General features: G+C 35.4%; 1 protein-coding gene across 18 annotated transcripts in view; it reads left to right on the forward strand.

Annotated features, from left to right (window-relative positions):
• rapgef6 (Rap guanine nucleotide exchange factor (GEF) 6) overlaps window positions 1-21435 on the forward strand; it is a 221757-nt gene that overhangs the window by 43506 nt on the left and 156816 nt on the right. For 16 of the 18 annotated variants that reach the window (XM_079834252.1, XM_079834254.1, XM_079834255.1 and 13 more), the window contains 2 exons: window positions 121-190; window positions 17925-18053. In XM_079834252.1, the coding sequence (XP_079690378.1) occupies window positions 121-190; window positions 17925-18053 (199 nt within the window). Of the gene's footprint in view, window positions 1-120; window positions 191-17739; window positions 18054-21435 lie in introns of those variants that run through there. The other 2 variants (XM_079834244.1, XM_079834248.1) reach the window with 1 other exon arrangement.

The following is a 21435-nucleotide window of genomic DNA, read 5'->3' on the forward strand; positions in this document are numbered from 1 at the left end:
CATGCAAACTGAAGATCATCATAATTGGGCATTGCATAACCATAGAGATGTGTTTTGTGGAAATAAAAACATGAGGCTTTCTGACTGTGTTTCTCTGTGTGTGTGTGTGTGTGTGTGCAGTTTCGGGACGCAGCGTGGAGGACGGCGAGGCTGTGAATGCATCACTCTAGAGCCGTCCGAGATGATTGTGGTGAGTGATTACACACATCTCCACATCTCCACATCTCCACATCTCCACATCTCCACATCTCCACATCTCCACATCTCCACATCTCCACATCTCCACATCTCCTGAAGTTCAGACTGACAGCGTGGAGACTAAAGCAGCTCAGATTAGTGCTGTGAAGATACTGGAGCTTCAATACGATAGCTTGAACAATATCGATATTCGACACCATGAGGAAAACTGCTATATATACTGCCATACTCATAGTTTGTTTTTATCTAGACAGGGCTCCAGACAAAAATATCAATTAAGGAGCCATTGGCTCCTATAAGGGAAAAACTTAGGCGCCAAATAATTTTTTCAAGTGCCACAAAAGAATAAACGCATTTTAATTTTTCATGTGCAATTATATGGGCGGTGCTGAATTTCATTTTTGGCTTCTTCCATTCTCTCATTAAGACAACAGGTTAAGTAAAACATTGTCTTTTTTGCCTGTGTAGAACTGAAACAGTTAAATCTATGCGCCTCTTAACATTTTAACAACACCACACACACACACACACACACATTTTCGCAGTTTTCTCCACTATAGGCTTTATTCATTTATTGTCATATAGATAGAGCGCTTCACAGCTGTTTCACATCACATAGGCTGCCCAACACTTGATTCGTCTGTTAAACTACTTCACTAAAACGCCCCCACATTTTACTTTTCTTTCCTTCCTTTTGTTAATTTGGCAAATTAGAACCTGAAGGAAAAAGTTTTCAACATGTTGATATTTCCAATCACTATGTTGGACAATTCTTATTAGAATCATTTCTATTAAGTTAGTGTATATTTTTTAGGTAAAACTGTTAAATTGTTAAGCAGTATCTCATGTAGGATTTTCCCTTTGCGTTATATATTCTGTCCACTAGGAGATGCTCTAAGCATATCTTATCCTTGATTTGTTTTCCCTGATAGACGCTGGTTTTGAAAGTGAAAGAGTGACGCACGTTCGTTGCGTTTTACAGTGAAATGAGAGTTCCGTGTCTTTAATTATTTATCTCTCATCCACCCGTAATTAATTACAATGTTATGATCCGCTCATCACAAACACACTCAAAAATATCCACGCACACACACACATCCGCTAAACTTCCCTGCGGACAAATAAGCATGATCAAAAACATCCGTGATCTTATTTTTCCTTCAGACAACAAGTTAAGAGAGTCAACAATGCAAAGCAAGAGAATTTTATTCACTATTTAAAATATCCCGTCGGGCAGGGCGAATATACGTTTAGCGTATTCCTGTGAAGTTAAGGCAGTAACAAAAGTTTAATAAGAGTAAAATATATTGAGAATAAGTATCAGTATCAATTAAAAACGTACAAGTAGAGTAGGGTACTTGGATATTCATTCATTGACACGTGTCTGTTGCTCGATAGAGATGAGGGCTTTGAAAAAGCATGATATTTTCCGTTTCTGACGTGTATTTTGGCGCTCCGACTCAGTGAGGTTTTTTCCTCTGTAACTTTGCTGCGCGTCGTCTCATTTTATTACGTCAACACACAACAAGACTGGTCGCCAATGGCAATCTCAGCAAAAATATCACTCGCAAATTAATATTTTTTGTCGCAAATGCGACCGTTTTAGTCGCAGTCTGGAGCTCTGTCTAGAGATGCACTGATTGCAATTTTCTTGGCCGATTCCGATTCCTGATTTATGTTAGTGAGATCGGCCGATACCGATTTTTGCAGATTCTGATTTTCTTTCTAAGAACTATAATTGACAGCATATACAAACAAAAATCCACTTTTTCTTCAAAGCTAATCTTTATTTTAATTATAAGATAAATTATTAAACATTACAACAGGATCTTCTCGCACTTGAACAACTCTAAAAAAAAAAAGAGTTCTGTGCCTGGAAAGAAGTAGAAATAACAAATAACTGAAAATCAGTCGCTTTATTTAACAAGACATTATAAATTGACCTTTTTCTCTTTTTTACTCGTCTTACAAAAGTCAAAAGATCCTATGAATGAACAAACCTGAAGTGTACAGAACTCCTCCAAATAATAGTTCAGTGATTGGGTATTTAATCACGATTTTGACACACACAGACACGCTTTACATTCACAAATGCATTGTGTTTGCAAGGAAAGCAAATAGAGCTTTATCAAAAAGCTGTAACATGTCTCTAGAACAGACATATGGCAAGATAAATATTAATGTGGGTAATTAAACCATCAAAAAAACAACCCAGACCAAAGGCTCTCAAATAACTAAAATCAGAACAGCGCTAAACCCACGTCGGTTTGATTCATACTGAAGCCAGAGGGCGCCCTCGAGCACAAACTCCATTTTTTTAATTTGCATTCGAACATTAACCTATCAGGCCTCAGAGAGACGTAATATGTGATATATCATAAATGTATTATTAGTACTAATATGCATTGCTAAGGACTTCATTTGGACAACTTTGAAAGGAGATTTTCTCAATATTTAGATTTTTTTGCACCCTTAGATTCCAGATTTTCAACTAGTTCGGCCAAATATTGTCCTAACAAACCATACATCAATGAAAGATTATTTATTCAGCTATAATTTAAAAATTCACATATAATGATGTTTTCAGGAAATCCCTAATGTGAAGCTAGCACTGACTGGAAATTGAATACAAATTATATAACCGCTGATTAAACTGGAAGACAATAAACACACGACTGCATCAATATATGTTATATTTAAAGGGTTAGTTCACCCAAAAATGTAAATCCTGTCATTAATTCCTCGCCCTTATGTCAAACCCGTCAGACCTCCGTTCATCTTCAGACACAAATGAAGATCCGAGAGCTCTCTGAACCACAGACAGCAATTTAATAAACACTTTCAAGACCCAGAAAGGAAGTAAAGACATTGTTAAAATAGTTTTTTTTAACGTTTTTTGAATGTGTAGACATACTAAAGCACATGTAAAAGTACTTGGAATTGTAAATGTATTGGATTGTAAACGGTACTGTCTTATTCGATATTACATTTTAATTTAATATATTTGCAACTTCATTATAAATGTGTGATTTACAAATATGTTTAAATTAGGGCTGTCAAAAGATTAATCGCGATTAATCGCATCCAAAATAAAAGTTTGTGTTTACATAATATATGTGTGTGTACTTATTTTTATATAAATACACACACATTCATGTATATATTTAAGAAATATTTGCATGTATATACTGTATATACATTTATATAATCTATAATATATATAAAAATATATAATATATATATTATATTATATATATTATATAATAAATATATAATATATATTATATAATAAAATATATATAAAATATATATTTTCTTAAATATATACATGCTTTTGTGTGTATTTATATATAAATAATAATTAACAGAGTACACACACATATATTATGTAAACACAAACTTTTATTTTGGATGCGATTAATCGCGATTAATCTTTTGACAGCCCTAGTTTAAATACATGATATCCAAATTCAAAGGAAATTACATTAAAGTATATTTTATGTGACCATAAATGCTTGTCAGCTATACACTTTAAACTTATTTCAAAGACAATAGAAGTAATAATGAAACTTAACTGAAGTAATAAAGATGTACTCAAGTGGGTCAAAAAGCACTTTAAAGTTCAGCTAATTGCATTTAATATAGACATTTAATTTAATTTCAAATGCATGCAATTATGTGCGGTCAAAAACATTACAAGTATATTCTTTTAAAGTATACCATTTCTGTAGTAAGTACTCTTTTTAAAAGTATGCTAAAGTGTACTTCCTTTCACATGTGACGAAATCAGTGAACGCTGGAGAGTGTGTGTGTGTGTGTGTGTGTCGTCTTATCTGTCGTTCTCCAGCGTGCAGGAAATGAACCAGTATATGAGCTTTATCTTGCATGGGCTGATGGTTATGAACTCTCGCTGAAAGTGAAAGCTCAGGGTTCATCCCTGTACGAGCTCTCCCATTGGCTGTCCTGAAGGAAGGCATCTGTTGACTCTTCTTAGGATGTAGATGAAGGTCGGTGTGTATCAGAGATCAGTGTGTTTATGCCACAGGACCAGATGGGAAACGTGTGACATTAGGATGGTGCTGCGCTTTGGCCGATATGAACTCATCAGCTGCTGGACATTTTCCACTATTATAGTATGTAGGTGAACGTCCTCCAATCACATCACGCTCTTAGTGAAGATCAGGAAGTGCTTGTCAAAATACACTTTGGACCTGATGTGTGAAGTCCTACACCTTTAGCTACGGTTAATAACACGGTCAGGTGCTTTTGTTGTGTCCGTTACTTGAGGAACTGTCTGATACCGTTAGTGCCGAGGTGGTTGATTATTATCAGCATGATGGTATAAAACTACATTTCTTCTATCATTTCTGATACCAATTATGTAAATAAGCAAAGTTTAGGATAGCTAAATATGTGAGACGCACTAAAGGCCCTGATATGCTCATGCGTTTTTGTTCTTTGTTGTGGATCTGGGTTATTTTAGTTCGCTAAAAATCTATGTCAGTAAAATATGGAGTGCTCTGTGTTAAATCCTATGCTATTTTATACACACACACACACACACACACACACACACACACACACACACACACACGTTTGTTTTTGTGAAATGTGAGGACATTCCATAGGCGTAATGGTTTTTATACCGTACAAACCGTATTTTCTATCCCCTTACACTGCCCCTAAACCTACCCATCACACACACACACACACACACACACACACACACACACACACACACACACACACACACACACACACACACACACACACACACACACACACACACACACACACACACACACACACACACACACACACACACACACACACACACTGCCCCTAAACCTAACCCATCACAGGAGACTGTGCAGTTCACTTTCTGTGAAAAAAAACCTTGTTCTGTGTGATTTATAAGCATTTTGAAAAGTGAGGACATGGGGAACGTCCTCATATTTCACCCTCTTATTGTAATACCCATGTAATTATACACATTTGTGTCCTGATATTTCACAAAAACATGCCCACACACACACACACACACACATATATATTAGGGCTGTCAGTCGATTATTTTCTTTAAAATAGTGATTAATCGCACTTTCGTTGTATTAATCAATCGCGATCAATCGCACTTTCATTGTATACTTAATCACAATTAATCACACTTTCGTTGTATGATTAATCGCAATAAATTGCGCTTTTGTTGCATGATTAACCGCACTTTTGTTGCATGATTAATTGCGATAAATCGTACGTTCGTTGTATGATTAATCGCAATAAATTGCACTTTTGGTGCATGGTTAACCGCACTTGTTGCATGATTAATTGCGATTAATCGCACATTCGTTGTATGATTAATCGTGATAGATTGCGCTTTTGTTGAATGATTAACCTCACTTTTGTTGCATGATTAATTGCGATTAATCGCACTTTTGTTGTATGATTAATCACACTTTTTGCTGTATGATTAATCACACTTTTGTTGTATGGTTAATAGGAGTGGCACGGTTCATAAAACCAACGGTTTGGTTCGTATCACGGTTTTAGGGTCACGGTTTTCGGTTCTGTACGGTTCTTTTTGTTGTTTTTTCTTTTAATCGTTAACACTCCAGAAATGTACTTCAGCATATGATATATCGCTTAATTATCCACAATTTAGGATGCAGTATTAAAAAAATGGTTCTATCTTGTAGAAGTTGTTTCCTATCTGGCTGTTTACGCTGTCTACCGAGTCCGACACATTGGCGTAACATTTTTCTTGTTAATCATGTCAATTTTGATCACAACAATACACTGTGGCTTTAATTCAGCGTGAGCAGCTGACCTGATTAACATGAAAAATAACACATTTCACCATGAAATCATGTAGTGAAGTGTCCCGTGTGTTTCACAATCACCATATGACATCCAGCACTGTGAAGAATCTGATGGGTAATCACGATTAATCGCACTTTAGTTGTATGAGTGATCACAATTAATCACATTTCGTTGTATGAGTAATCACGATTAATCACACTTCTGTTGTATGAATAATCACGATTAATCACATTTAGTTGTATGAGTTATCGCGATTAATCACACTTTAGTTGTATGAATAATCACGGTTAATCACATTTAGTTGTATGAGTTATCACGATTAATCACACTTTAGTTGTATGAATAATCACGATTAATCACATTTAGTTGTATGGGTAATCACGATTAATTACACTTTAGTTGTGTGAATAATCACGGTTAATCACATTTAGTTGTATGAGTTATCACGATTAATCACACTTTAGTTGTATGAATAATCACGATTAATCACATTTAGTTGTATGGGTAATCACGATGAATCACACTTCTGTTGTATGAATAATCACGATTAATCACATTTAGTTGTATGTGTTATCACCAGGGCTCCGAACCGGTTCAAGGAACGAAAACGAAAACCGGAAACGAACGAAATTTTAAGAGGAACAAAAACGAAAACGAAATCAAAATCAATTTGAATCGTTCTGAACCGGTTAATAACGTTATTTTATCGTTCTCTTTAATATTTTAATTTGGCAGTGACCAATCATGAATAGAGTAGTACAGCATGTGACGTTGATGGATCAAGCGTGAGTGAAATGCCCGCGCACCATCATCTATGAATCTACCGTCAGTGTAGAGCGCGCGCATTTTCATGCCTCAAGTACATTCTTTCCCCGCTGAGGTCTACAATGAAAGCGCAGGTATTGGAGGACATTATTTTCGAACGTTTAAATAAGCAGTTCGGACTTTAAGCTCAAACAGACTGATTTAGGCTAGTTTATGGATTCCGTTTAAGCCTATCCAAGTATAGGCTATAGCATCTATCAAACATTTTTCCTATAGTCTTTCAGATTGCCAATACAGGACAGGTCAATGTTTTCTATAGACGGTTGATGCTTCGTATTAAATGGTATGTTATATTGCATTAAATGATCGAGCTTTATTAGCTGACTGAATTTGATTATGTGATGCAAGGACGTGTTGCGCAGTGTTTGCTTTGAAATTACCAGTTGACGGTGCATTAATGGTTATCCAGTTTATTTATTCTTTATTCATACATTTTTTAAAACAAGTCATGTTGAAAAAAAAGTTATGTAACGTTACAAAGAATGTTATCACTCTTCTGAAAAGAATTAGGCATAAGAGGGCCACTTTCGATTGTCTAACGCTCCAAAACTGGTCAATATTTGTCCCGCTGTTTATGCTTTGTAATTAATGCATGTATTTCTGTTGTGGTTTTAAAAATGTTATGAAATAAATATTCAAGTTTAATTACCATGCGTTATATTATTATTGAGTGAAAATAAGTCTATTTATACATATTTGTTTAAAGTATAGGCTAAATTAAAATAACGTTATTAACCGGTATTTTTTCAAATCAAACCGTTCTCGGAACAGTAATGTTTATTGAGGAACGCAAAAACGGAAACGCTATAATATCGATTCTGCTCGGAGTGAACCGATTGATATTTTTTTCAGTTTTTAAGCCCTGGTTATCACGATTAATCACACCTTAGTTGTATGGGTAATCACGATTAATCACACTTTAGTTGTATGAGTAATCACGATTAATCACACTTTAGTTGTATGAGTAATCACGATTAATCACACTTTAGTTGTATGAGTAATCACGATTAATCACACTTTAGTTGTATGAGTAATCACGATTAATCACACTTTAGTTGTATGAGTAATCGCGATTAATCACACTTTAGTTGTATGAGTAATCACGATTAATCACACTTTAGTTGTATGGGTAATCACGATTAATCTCACTTTAGTTGTATGAGTAATCACGATTAATCACACTTTAGTTGTATTCGTAATCACGATTAATCACTCTTTTGCTGTATGGGTAATCACGATTAATCACGCTTTAGTTGTATGAGTAATCGCGATTAATCACACTTTAGTTGTATGAGTAATCACGATTAATCGCACTTTCGTTGTATGGGTAATCACGATTAATCACACTTTAGTTGTATGGGTAATCGCGATTAATCACACTTTAGTTGTATGAGTAATCGCGATTAATCACACTTTAGTTGTATGAGTAATCACGATTAATCGCACTTTCGTTGTATGGGTAATCACGATTAATCACACTTTAGTTGTATGGGTAATCGCGATTAATCACACTTTAGTTGTATGAGTAATCACGATTAATCACACTTTAGTTGTATGGGTAATCACGATTAATCTCACTTTAGTTGTATGAGTAATCACGATTAATCACACTTTAGTTGTATTCGTAATCACGATTAATCACTCTTTTGCTGTATGGGTAATCACGATTAATCACGCTTTTGTTGTATGAGTTATCACGATTAATCACTTTCGTTGTGTGAGTAATCACGATTAATCACACTTTTGCTGTATGGATAATCACGATTAATCACACTTTAGTTGTATGAGTAGTCACGATTAATCACACTTTTGTTCTATGGGTAATCACGATTAATCTCACTTTAGTTGTATGAGTAATCACGATTAATCACACTTTAGTTGTATTCGTAATCACGATTAATCACTCTTTTGCTGTATGGGTAATCACGATTAATCACGCTTTAGTTGTATGAGTAATCGCGATTAATCACACTTTAGTTGTATGAGTAATCACGATTAATCGCACTTTCGTTGTATGGGTAATCACGATTAATCACACTTTAGTTGTATGGGTAATCGCGATTAATCACACTTTAGTTGTATGAGTAATCGCGATTAATCACACTTTAGTTGTATGAGTAATCACGATTAATCGCACTTCCGTTGTATGGGTAATCACGATTAATCACACTTTAGTTGTATGGGTAATCGCGATTAATCACACTTTAGTTGTATGAGTAATCACGATTAATCACACTTTAGTTGTATGGGTAATCACGATTAATCTCACTTTAGTTGTATGAGTAATCACGATTAATCACACTTTAGTTGTATTCGTAATCACGATTAATCACTCTTTTGCTGTATGGGTAATCACGATTAATCACGCTTTTGTTGTATGAGTTATCACGATTAATCACTTTCGTTGTGTGAGTAATCACGATTAATCACACTTTTGCTGTATGGATAATCACGATTAATCACACTTTAGTTGTATGAGTAGTCACGATTAATCACACTTTTGTTCTATGAGTATTCACGCTTAATCACATTTCGTTGTGTGAGTAATCATGATTAATCACACTTTTGCTGTATGGGTAATCACGATTAATCACACTTTAGTTGTATGAGTAGTCACGATTTATCACACTTTCGTTCTATGAGTATTCACGCTTAATCACATTTCGTTGTGTGAGTAATCATGATTAATCACACTTTAGTTGTATTAGTCATCGCGATTAATCACACTTTAGTTGTATTAGTCATCACGATTAATCACACTTTAGTTGTATGGGTAGTCACGATTAATCACATTCTAGTTGTGTGAGTAGTCCCGATTTATCACACTTTCGTTGTATGCGTAATCACACTTAATCACATTTCGTTGTATGAGTAATCACGATTAATCACACTTTTGCTGTACGAGTACTCACGGTTAATCACACTTTCACTTTTCCCATTAATCCCAAAAATAAAAAAATAAACTTGCCTTGCCTTAACTTTAGTTGTATGAGTAATCACGATTAATCACACTTTAGTTGTATGATTAATCGCAATTTAAGTGCACCCTTATTGTGAAATTAAGCATACGCCATTTATCTCATTAAACACATTCATTTTGTCATCATTTGCTATATCCAGCTAAGTAAACAATCAGATTGAAGGGTGATTTTCACAAGACTGTATTTTCTGCAAGCTTCAAGGATCATTGGAGACTCCAAAAGGACACCAAATAACCAAATATATGAAGTCCATATAATTCTATTATATATTATATAATGAATTTATACACACCTAAGCACCCATGAAAGGTGTTCTGCCGACGCTACACTTCAGCTTAAAGGGTTAAAAAAGAAGCAAAAGTATCACAGGATGATCCCATGTGACAAATGTTGTATGTTCCAAGTGTCCTGGGAGTTTACAATTGGGTTTAGTGAAAAACAAACTAAAATTGACCTCATTACCTTGGGCCATTTTGAGCCGAAACTCATTTTTTAAAAAGTTTTTGAGTGTTTATTGGAGTGGTTCAAGACCCTAGGACTTTTGTCGCACTTGAACCACGAATGCACAAAAAATTACTGGTAAAAATTACCATGAATGGAATGCTACAGTACATATAGAAAAGCCTAAACATGCTCAAAATAAAAACTAAAAACACTGAAACTACCAAAAAATGATTTTATAACGTGTACATGTGTATCTGAATGCATCCTGAAGAGAACCTGACTTTAGGACCCAGTGGAGCAGCTCATCCGCTCCATATAGAGCTATAAGAGTCATGAAATATCATAATATATATATATTTCCACAAGAGGTTGGCAGAGACACTCAATGTGAGATATTCTGAGCTGAATTAAAAGGGTTATGCATGACATTGTGAGTTATTTTGAATTGAAGTTGAAAGAATGTGAAGGTGCTTAAATGACTATTTATTTATTGATAAAATCTAGTGAATAAAATAAAAACACCGCCCCCCAAAAGAAACAAAATGCATGAGAAAATCCATTTAGCATTTTTTTTTTTTTAAAGATGCATGAACAAATCTTATCAAAATTAAATGAAATAAGCTTTATTTGGGGCTCCGGATTATTTTGACCAGCGAGGGAAGGATTTGTTACAAAGTGCGAGGAAAGGATGAGGGTTAACGACAAAACCTGACCTTAGCCATTGGTCTTCTGTGCACGACTGCATGTTTGAGAGACTCTATTCATGCTGAAATTCAGCTCAGGAAAACACACAAGCTGTGAGAAATCAACATTAATAAAAATGCTCCATGAGCCCAGACACAACGCCCAGAGCCGAACACACTGCGATGCGTCTCTTCTGTCATCTGTCTCCGGATGCTTAAATCTGCATGTCGTATTAATGGAGTGATGGATGACCGACATGACAACCCTTAAAACACACCCGTCTCTCTCTCTCTCTCTCTCTCTCTCTCTCTCTCTCTCTCTCTCTCTCTCTCTCTCTCTCTCTCTTTATGGGCTGCTAGTGTTTAACCCTTAAATGCATACCTCAGGTCTTCAGCGACCCGAGACATCATTCACTACCCTCCTCCTCCTCCTCCTCCTCATTCATTTTTAAAGTTAGACATCAACCGTCTTAGTATTCCTCAATCAATCCATTTTAAACAATATAACAAGAAAAAAACAATACAATTATAATTGAATGCCTGTTTTTCCATACGTTTTTTGTCAAAATTGTATAGGGTCACTAACGACCCGAGGTGTGTAATTTTGTACGCATTTTTTTATCTGCACAATAATAAATGAATCTATAATGACGAAATGAGACACACAAGCATGTATATATTTAAGAAAAAAATATTATTTTTATATATAAAACATTTATATTTACATATATTATAGATTATATAAATGTATATACAGTATATACATGCAAATATTTCTTAAATATATACATGAATGTGTGTGTATTTATATATAAATAATAATTAACAGAGTACACACACACATATATTATGTAAACACAAACTTTTATTTTGGATGCGATTAATCGCGATTAATCTTTTGACAGCCCTAAAATATATATATATATTAAAATGTTAACTACAGGTAAATATCACCGTAAACAAACATCACAGACAATGCCAGCTCAATAACACAGTAAACGTGTTTTATAACTGTCCCTTTTTTTTGCTTGTAATCTGTTTTCGTTTCAGCTGTTGTGGCTTCAAGCCTCTTCTTCTGCATATAGCCTGACTTTATTCACGGATATGACGTAAACAGACTCGGACGGTTGATGAAAACATTTCCCGGGAAATCCGTCCCAAATATAAATCATTATTATAGGCTTGCCAGGGTGAGTTAGGGCAAGTCAAAAAACGGTTTGGAAAATGATTCACTCGCTCATTATTTTAATTGTGTTCATTTCCAGATGTCATAGTGTTGTTTTAACAACCTCTGATTGGAGCCAATAGTTAAGTGCTTTCTATCAAGTGTCTACTATATCCTATACCACACATGCCAAAACGCCAATAAACATGTTAAAAACATGTGTTTATTCACTTGCCTTTTTTGGCCCATTCATTTTTCAATCTGTTGCTATGTTAATTTCGTTGACTAATAATTTAATCAACAACATTTTTCACAGACAAACACGAGACGAAAACTAAACCAGCTTTGAATGACAAAAACTAATATCTAATGTCATTTTCGGTCATTTTCGGTCTTAAAGTGACAGCAGTCCATTAACCTGCTTCCATTTGTGCTCTTAATATTAATCAAACAACACAAGACAGAGAAAATTACCTCTTTAGTTTTAATAAGGATTCATTATATTTGTTATACATTAATTATTTAATCTATAAGGAATGTTGTTATAAAGAATGCATATCATTCATTGTGTTCTTCTTTAGGAGGAGTAGTTTTATTTAATTGTTACATAATATTTGTTTATATGTCACAGCTGTTAAATCTGTGTCTGTATTGCATGTTTAAACTTTAATATCATTCATATTAATAGGTTAATACAGTAGATGTTTTAATATAATCGGTTTGGACATTTTAGAGAAATTCTTAATACATTACAATTTAACTAAACCCATTAAATTTTGTTTGTGAGTGTAAGTTCTAACATCCTGTTAAGTTTTCTGATTAGTATTTTTCTTTATGAAAAATTAATTTGTCAGACGAGACGAGACTAAATATGTTCGTCAACGACCTTTTTTTCCACAACACAACAGCTTCACTATTCAGGCGTTTGCAGCAATTTTTGGTAAGAAGTACAGCATAGTGTGCATTGATGTTTACGTCAGCCACATTTACAGTATCATTTTATTATGGAGAGTGATGGAGATGCAACATTGTTAACATTAATGTTAATGTCTGTATTTAGCCCTCAGGTATTCCTTACTAATTAAGTCACACTTATACTCATTGACGATCAAATGTGATCATACACATTAACTATTTTTTAAAATAAATAGCCTATATTTTAGTTCAATAATATTTATTGAATATTTTGAGGGGATCTTTTGGTACTAAATACTATTTGTGCAATAATTATGGTCCATTAATGACCACTTTAAACATTTTTCTTCTAATATTATAATAATTAGTGTATTAATCAAGGTTAAAATAGAGAATTCCAATTCAAAGAGGAGAATTAGAGCCATTTTGTGGCTGGAAAAATATTTTTTTTCACTTGTAATGCCATTACCCACTATAGGTGCGTTTATGGCTCTTTAATAAATATAAATGTAGTCTAGTTGCTCAAAAAACTATAGCAGATCATAACTGCTTACTTATTTGTGAAATTTTAAAATGTTAACAGTGAATAATAAAGAATGCAAGCAAATATAATATAACCCCAAAAAGTTTAAAATAGTGCTAAAAGGCAAACTTATTTTTCCTTATATGTACAGTAGGCTATATATGAATTCATATTGAATCAATATTTGTGCCCATCGTCTCATAAGCTGATGCTGATTTTAGGCATCAATGCTGTAAATCAGCCAGTTAGCTGTGGTGTGTGGCACATACATTATGCAGGTTATATATATTTTATGTAACTTATTTTGCTACAAAATATATTGAGTTTTCTTTTGACTAAAACTAGACTAAAATGACGAGACTTTTAGTCGACTGAAACTTGACTAACAAAAAAAGTTATGTGAATAACTAAATATGACTAAAACTAACAAAGACATTTGGCATAAGACTAAGACTAAATTAAAAATAGGTGACAAAATTAACACTATTTATAGATGTATTGTAGCAACCTGTGCATTTTCTGAAGATTTTTTGCACTGTGAATTTGCACTGTCAGTTCTGTTTTTGAATAAAGGATTGGAAATTAATGTTTTTTTAAATCTGATTAATCAGAAAAATAATCAACAGATTAATCGATTAAAATAATCGTTAGTTTCATCTAGGGTTGGGTACCGAACTCTGTACTTTTAAGGGCACCGACCGAATTACGTCGTACTTCCAAGTACCGATTCACATTAAATCAATCGGTACCAATTTTCGGTACCTGAGAACACATCTGGTGATTATAGACTACTGTCTGTGAATATTAAACCGCAAAAAGACTATTTAAATACTGGTCCTGCCCGTCTCTGTGTGAATGAATGCCGTAGAAGCGCGGTTTACCACACACACACACACACACACACACACACACACACACACACACACACACACACACACACACACACACACACACACACACACACACACACACACACACACACACACACACACACACACACACACACACTCACTATCGCGCTTACATTTACATTTACATTTATACATTTGACAGACACTTTTATCCAAAGTGACTTACGTTGCATTCAAGGTACACATTTTACATTTTGGGAATCGAACCCCTGACCTTGGCGTTGCTAGCCCCATGCTCTACTGTTTGAGCTACAGGAAAGCTATCACTGTCAGAACGTCGCGTGTTTCCATCTCTGCCGTCTCATATGAAGACATGAACGCACAAGCGTCATCTCCAGAGCCACTGAGAGTCATTCATGAGCATTTTACCGTTTCATTTGAGAAAAACTACCGTCATATCATAAACACAGAAACTCAAAGGAACAGCAACCCGTCAAAATAAAAGTCTGGTTTATCTTGACAAATACTACATCACTGTTGTACAGTAGAATTTAGATTCGTCTCAATTAATAATACTAACACAAATGTAATAATAATAATCAAAACTTTATTTTTTAAGTAATAAATAAAAAAAATTCTGTTTTAATGTTTTAATTTTAACTGTATAAAGCTCAGTTGTGCAGCACTTTGTTTGACAAAAAAAAGTTTAAATTAAAAGATAAATTAAATGAATGTCTTATGTCTTCATTTGATTACCAGAAAATCCATAATTTGTGGGACATCTTTTCATAGAAATGATTACTATCTAGTAAATATTACAATATACAAACATCACAAACAATGGCAGACAGAGAGCAGGGCAGCTCTGGGATAATGTCAATAACACTTCTATAAATTACTTACAGGTTATTAGTTATTGATGTAAATCCCTAAAGTACCGAAAAAAGGTACCGTTGGGTACCGGGTTAAAATATGAACGGTACCCAATAGGGCTGAACGATATATCATTATCGTATCCATATCTAGATATGAACTTTCAAGATATTACTATCGAAAAAAGCAAAGATATAGACAATATAGATTTTTTCATCATTTGAATGAATGATGATCTGCTTTTATGTAATTTTTTTTCCTTTTTTATTCAGAATATTCACAAATGTGTTAGCTATGGCATGAAATATCTGATATTCCGATTGTCAAATACATGCAAGTGGAAGTATATTGTTGTTTAAACACCTTTATAACGATGGCGTTAGTTGAGCTGTATGCGCGATGGCCGCCGCCGTGTTAGTTCAGAGAATCGGATCTGTTGGATTTACAACCTCTATGTTTACAACACATGAATTCATCCACTTCTCCCGAAATACTTAAAAGTAAGTGGCTGGTGAACTGGGAATAGAATAGAGTAAACATTGAAGTTACTTACACAATGTGAATCTGATATGAATAAAACGTGTCGAATTATAACGGAAAGGATTATTATTACCTCTTCCATAGACATCAGTGTGTATTTTACTCTAAATGTATTGTTTTTTTAGTACTTTATGTGTTTGAAACCTAAAATAAACAGTATGTGGTTGAAAACACTGAAAAGTTGTGATATATGACAGCTCTGAGCGCGCATGTCTCAGTTGATCATGTGATGCTCTTGATCATCCGCTCCAGGAACCAGCCTAGACTGATCACACCTGTGTGATCGTACGTGCGAAAGGCTTAAAAACGATACATTTTCTGACACAAATTTTTGAAATGTAGGCTTAAATCAAACACATTTTAATTCAGATTCTGGTTTTCACCGAACACGTAGTCATATCGTATTGTATCGATATCGAGATATCTGGCATGAAAATCGAGATATGAAATTTTGTCCATATCGTTCAGCCCTAGTACCCAACCCTAGTTGCAGCCCTACTGCACGCGTTAAAGAGGGCTTGCTTCTACTCTGAGAGGATATTTGTGTATTTACTGGTGGTTTAGTTTCATCTTTCCAACATTTCTTATTTGTATATACAACATTTTTTTAAATAATCTCATAACATTATTTAATGCAGTTGTAATTTTTCAGTGTAAATGATTTAATTTGATTGGTAACAGCCTATAGTGTCTTATTCTAATTTAATTTATAGATCAAATTTAAGAATATAAAAGGAAAGCTGAAGCATACCCTATATTTAATAAGATTATGGAAAAATGCCCTTTTTAAAAAGGTACAAATATGACAAATGGCCAGTGTTGGGGAAAGTTACTTTGAAAAGTAATGCATTACAATATTGCGTTACTCCCTTAAAAAGTAACTAATTGAGTTACTTAGTTACTTTTTAAGAAAAGTAATGCGTTACGTTACTTTTGTGTTACTTTTTCTCACCTGGGCTTGTTTTTGTTTTGTTTTTATAACAAAAAAATTATATTTTTGTAAAGACCTCTTCATACCAAAATTGAAATGCGCCCCAGGCTGAGGTGAAGATGCAGATTCCCTCATGAACACTAGAGGGCGCAGCTCTGGATAATGGAGAATAGATGCAGAGAAAAAAGCTTTACCAATAAAAACAAAAAATCTAGTAATTTATCATCAAAGGTCAGCAGCAAGACATTGGTAAATTAAATATAAAGGTAGATTATGCATAAAAATATTTGTTTTATTTAACATTTAATTATTGGAGGTTTGCATATACTCTGATTTAGCATTTGACTGATTTTCTTCATTTTGAGGAGGACAGAATCTTTACTGTGCAAGTGAGATAAATAAATGCTCACATTTAGTCTAGAACTACAATAACCATCATGTTCACACACACACACACACACACACACACACACACACACACACACACACACACACACACACACACACACACACACACACACACACACACACACACACACACACACACACACACACACACACACACACACACACACACACCTCTGCACTAACTCTCAACATGAGCTGTCAGTCAAACTAATGTGAAAAAGTAACTTTGTTGTGAATTTGAAAAGTAATGAGTTACTTTACTAGTTACTTGGAAAAAGTGCTATTATTACGTAACTCAAGTTACTTGTAATGCGTTTCCCCAACACTGCGAATAGGCATATGTAAATATGTCAAGGCTGATGAGAATATTGCTTCGGAATAGATTATATTTACAAAAAAAATCCGGACAAGCAAATGTTTTACTCGGACAAGTGGATGACAATCGTGTGAATCGGCTTAATGTCCAGCCCTGCCGGTTAACATGTGAACGCTAGCCAACCCTAGCTGCAGCCCTTCTGCACGTGTTAAATAAGGCTTGCTTCTGCTCTGAGAGGATATTTGTGTATTTACGGCTTCCTACAGGAAGCTGTGGCCTGACTTGCAACTCTGCTGTGTTAAGACAGTCGACTCGACAGACTTTCTTCCGTCCCGTTTGGCGTCTGAATGCCGTCCACATGAGTCTCCTGCGCATCCACAGGCTCTCTGTGATCTGGAAGAACTGGATGTTCAACCAGGATGCTGACTCTTCTGACGCCGGCTCTTTACAGGTGGAGAACCCCAGCGAGAGCGACGCCGCCGCTCCTCAGACGCTCGGATCGCAGAGACACTCGCGCCGCCGCTTCCATAGCGCGAACGCCGGAGGAGAGCCACAACTCATCGCAGACACATCAGACACGGTAAGACTACATCTAGAGTTTGATGAGTTGTGGCGCAGGACATGATTTAGAAGTGTGTTAGCGAGTCAAGACGGGGTTTCCTCTGCTGATATCATCGCTGTGTCAGTTAGGCTTCTCCTTAATCTGTTGGACACACTCCTCAGCGCTGGGACCGTTATCTGCTGCTGGCTGTGTGTGTGTGTGTGTGTGTGTGTGTCATGTCTGTCGCAGGTAAGATCCTCTCGTGTGTTTTTCTCAGCTGGTCAGTGTCACGTTTATTGAACACCCAAAGCCAATGAACATTAAGCAACCCACACTGCAAAAACTTCTTTTCTTACTTAGTATTTTTGTCTTGTTTTCAGTCCAAATATCTAAAAATTCTCAAAACAAGAAGCATTTACTAGCCAAATAAAAATTATTGTCTGCCAATGGGGTAAGCAAAAAAATCTTATTATTAATTATTTTGCTTACCCCATTGGCAGATTATTTTGCTTATTTTAAGCAAAAACTCACTTAATTTTCAGTTACTTTCCCCCAAAACAAGACAAAAACTTCTGCTTGTCTAGTAAATGCTTCTTAATGTAAGGTTTTTTAGATATTTGGACTGAAAACAAGACAAAAATACTAAGTAAGAGAAGCATTTTTTGCAGTGTAATAAAGCCTAATGCATCATATTTTATATTTCTAAGGATCAACATGATCAAAACTTTTGCTGTGGCACACAATCTCCTCCAGTCCTTCTGTTTTCATGTGTGGAGACTTTAAGTGTACTAGCTTCAGCTCGTGTGTTTCAAATCTGACCTGGTTTATCAAGTTTATCAAGTTTTATTTGCTATCTTGGGTTATGTAAATTTTGGCAGTTTTGAAATTTGAAACTGTCTGGCGCTGGAAATTTTGAAATTAATTTATTTAGTTGAGGTAATGGCGGCCCCACCGTTACAGAACATAATAATAACTTTGATATATTTAGTAATATTTCAGCAGGTTATCCATCAGGAAATCATGAGTATGAAATATGATGGTCAGGCTTTGAGGAAGGTTTATTTGTTCATCTCTCAATCATCATTGCATTATATGTTTTAATCATAAAACTAAGCATTTGAATATCATCTTACTAAGACATTAGTGGCAGATTATATGCATTTTATGCTATATTGATATAAAGATTTACATCACAAGCTTATTACTCATCTTACTTTTTGTCCATATAAATATCAGCATATGCATCACTTTGTGTTTTTCCTTCTCAAGTATGAGCTCCATATTCTCACTATATCATACTAGTGTATTAAATACATACACATATTGCACACTTATCACTCCTCTGCATGTCCTAATATGATAATAGCATAAATGAAACAACTCACTCAAATCCTTACGCTTGCCCATTTTTCCCGCTTCTGACACATCAACTCTGAGGACAAAATGTTCACTTGCTGCCTAATATATCCCACCCACTAACAGAGATCATCAGTGTCATAATGTTATGCCTGATTGGTGTGTATACACTCATACGTGCAATGAAACAATCAAATAAAAATGTAAATGTTGCACCACATTTACACACAAAACATAAGCAGTGAAAGCTTCAAGATATTTTCTCCTAAGAAATGATACAAAACACAATTTACAAAACAAAACAAAATGTAGAGATTTCCTTTTCTTTTAGTGAGGCTTTTTATCTTGATGATGATTTTACTTTATGCCCCACTCCCTCATTTTATTGAACGCTTGAGTTGCTTTTTTGAATGAGTAAATGAAAAGGCAGGCCATGGTTGTGTGTTCAGTAAAGGCTGACATGAAGAAGGTAAACATGTGAAGTTAACTAGAGCAGAATGCAGGTCTGTGGTGGTGTTTCCTGTCAGACTGAGAGATGTCTGGGCCACCGGTTGACAGTCAAGCCTCTGTGCTTCACCAGACTGCTGTAATACTGCTGTTTCTCCATATGACAAGAGGAGTTAAAGGTGTTTCCTGAAGTCAACAGTCTGCAGAGACAACTGTGTAAGACTTCCTGAAAACTATAAACACTGCTTGCATGCTCATTATCTCTGCGTTTACACCTCAAGGCTCTGTTCCTTTAAAGGGTTCGAGTCGATTCAGCGGTTTGAAGAGTTATGAATCAGTGAGTCGATTCAGCGGTTTGAAGAGTTATGAATCAGTGAGTCGATTCAGCGGTTTGAAGCGTTATGAATCAGTGAGTCGATTCAGCGGTTTGAAGCGTTATGAATCAGTGAGTCGATTCAGCGGTTTGAAGCGTTATGAATCAGTGAGTCGATTCAGCGGTTTGAAGAGTTATGAATCAGTGAGTCGATTCAGCGGTTTGAAGCGTTATGAATCAGTGAGTCGATTCAGCGGTTTGAAGCGTTATGAATCAGTGAGTCGATTCAGCGGTTTGAAGAGTTATGAATCAGTGAGTCGATTCAGCAGTTTGAAGAGTTATGAATCAGTGAGTCGATTCAGCGGTCTGAAGAGTTATGAAACAGTAAGTCGATTCAGCGGTTTGAAGAGTTATGAATCAGTGAGTCGATTCAGCAGTTTGAAGAGTTATGAATCAGTGAGTCGATTCAGCGGTTTGAAGAGTTATGTATCAGTGAGTCGATTCAGCGGTTTGAAGAGTTATGAATCAGTGAGTCGATTCAGCGGTTTGAAGAGTTATGAATCAGTGAGTCGATTCAGCGGTTTGAAGCGTTATGAATCAGTGAGTCGATTCAGCGGTTTGAAGAGTTATGAATCAGTGAGTCGATTCAGCGGTTTGAAGAGTTATGAATCAGTGAGTCGATTCAGCGGTTTGAAGAGTTATGAATCAGTGAGTCGATTCAGCAGTTTGAAGAGTTATGAATCAGTGAGTCGATTCAGCGGTCTGAAGAGTTATGAAACAGTGAGTCGATTCAGCGGTTTGAAGAGTTATGAATCAGTGAGTCGATTCAGCAGTTTGAAGAGTTATGAATCAGTGAGTCGATTCAGCGGTTTGAAGAGTTATGTATCAGTGAGTCGATTCAGCGGTTTGAAGAGTTATGAATCAGTGAGTCGATTCAGCGGTTTGAAGAGTTATGAATCATTGAGTCGATTCAGCGGTTTGAAGCGTTATGAATCAGTGAGTCGATTCAGCGGTTTGAAGCGCTATGAATCAGTGAGTCGATTCAGCGGTTTGAAGCGTTATGAATCAGTGAGTCGATTCAGCGGTTTGAAGCGTTATGAATCAGTGAGTCGATTCAGCGGTTTGAAGCGTTATGAATCAGTGAGTCGATTCAGCGGTTTGAAGCGTTATGAATCAGTGACTCGATTCAGCGGTTTGAATCGCCAAATTTCAGCAGTTTGGCGGTTTGATACGCGATCCAAATCATGATTCGACTCACTGATTCATAACGCTCTGAACCGCTGAATCGACTCACTGATTCATAAT

Source organism: Gobio gobio, assembly GCF_949357685.1.
Source record: "Gobio gobio genome assembly, chromosome: 14".
Classification (NCBI taxonomy): Eukaryota; Metazoa; Chordata; class Actinopteri; order Cypriniformes; family Gobionidae; genus Gobio; species Gobio gobio.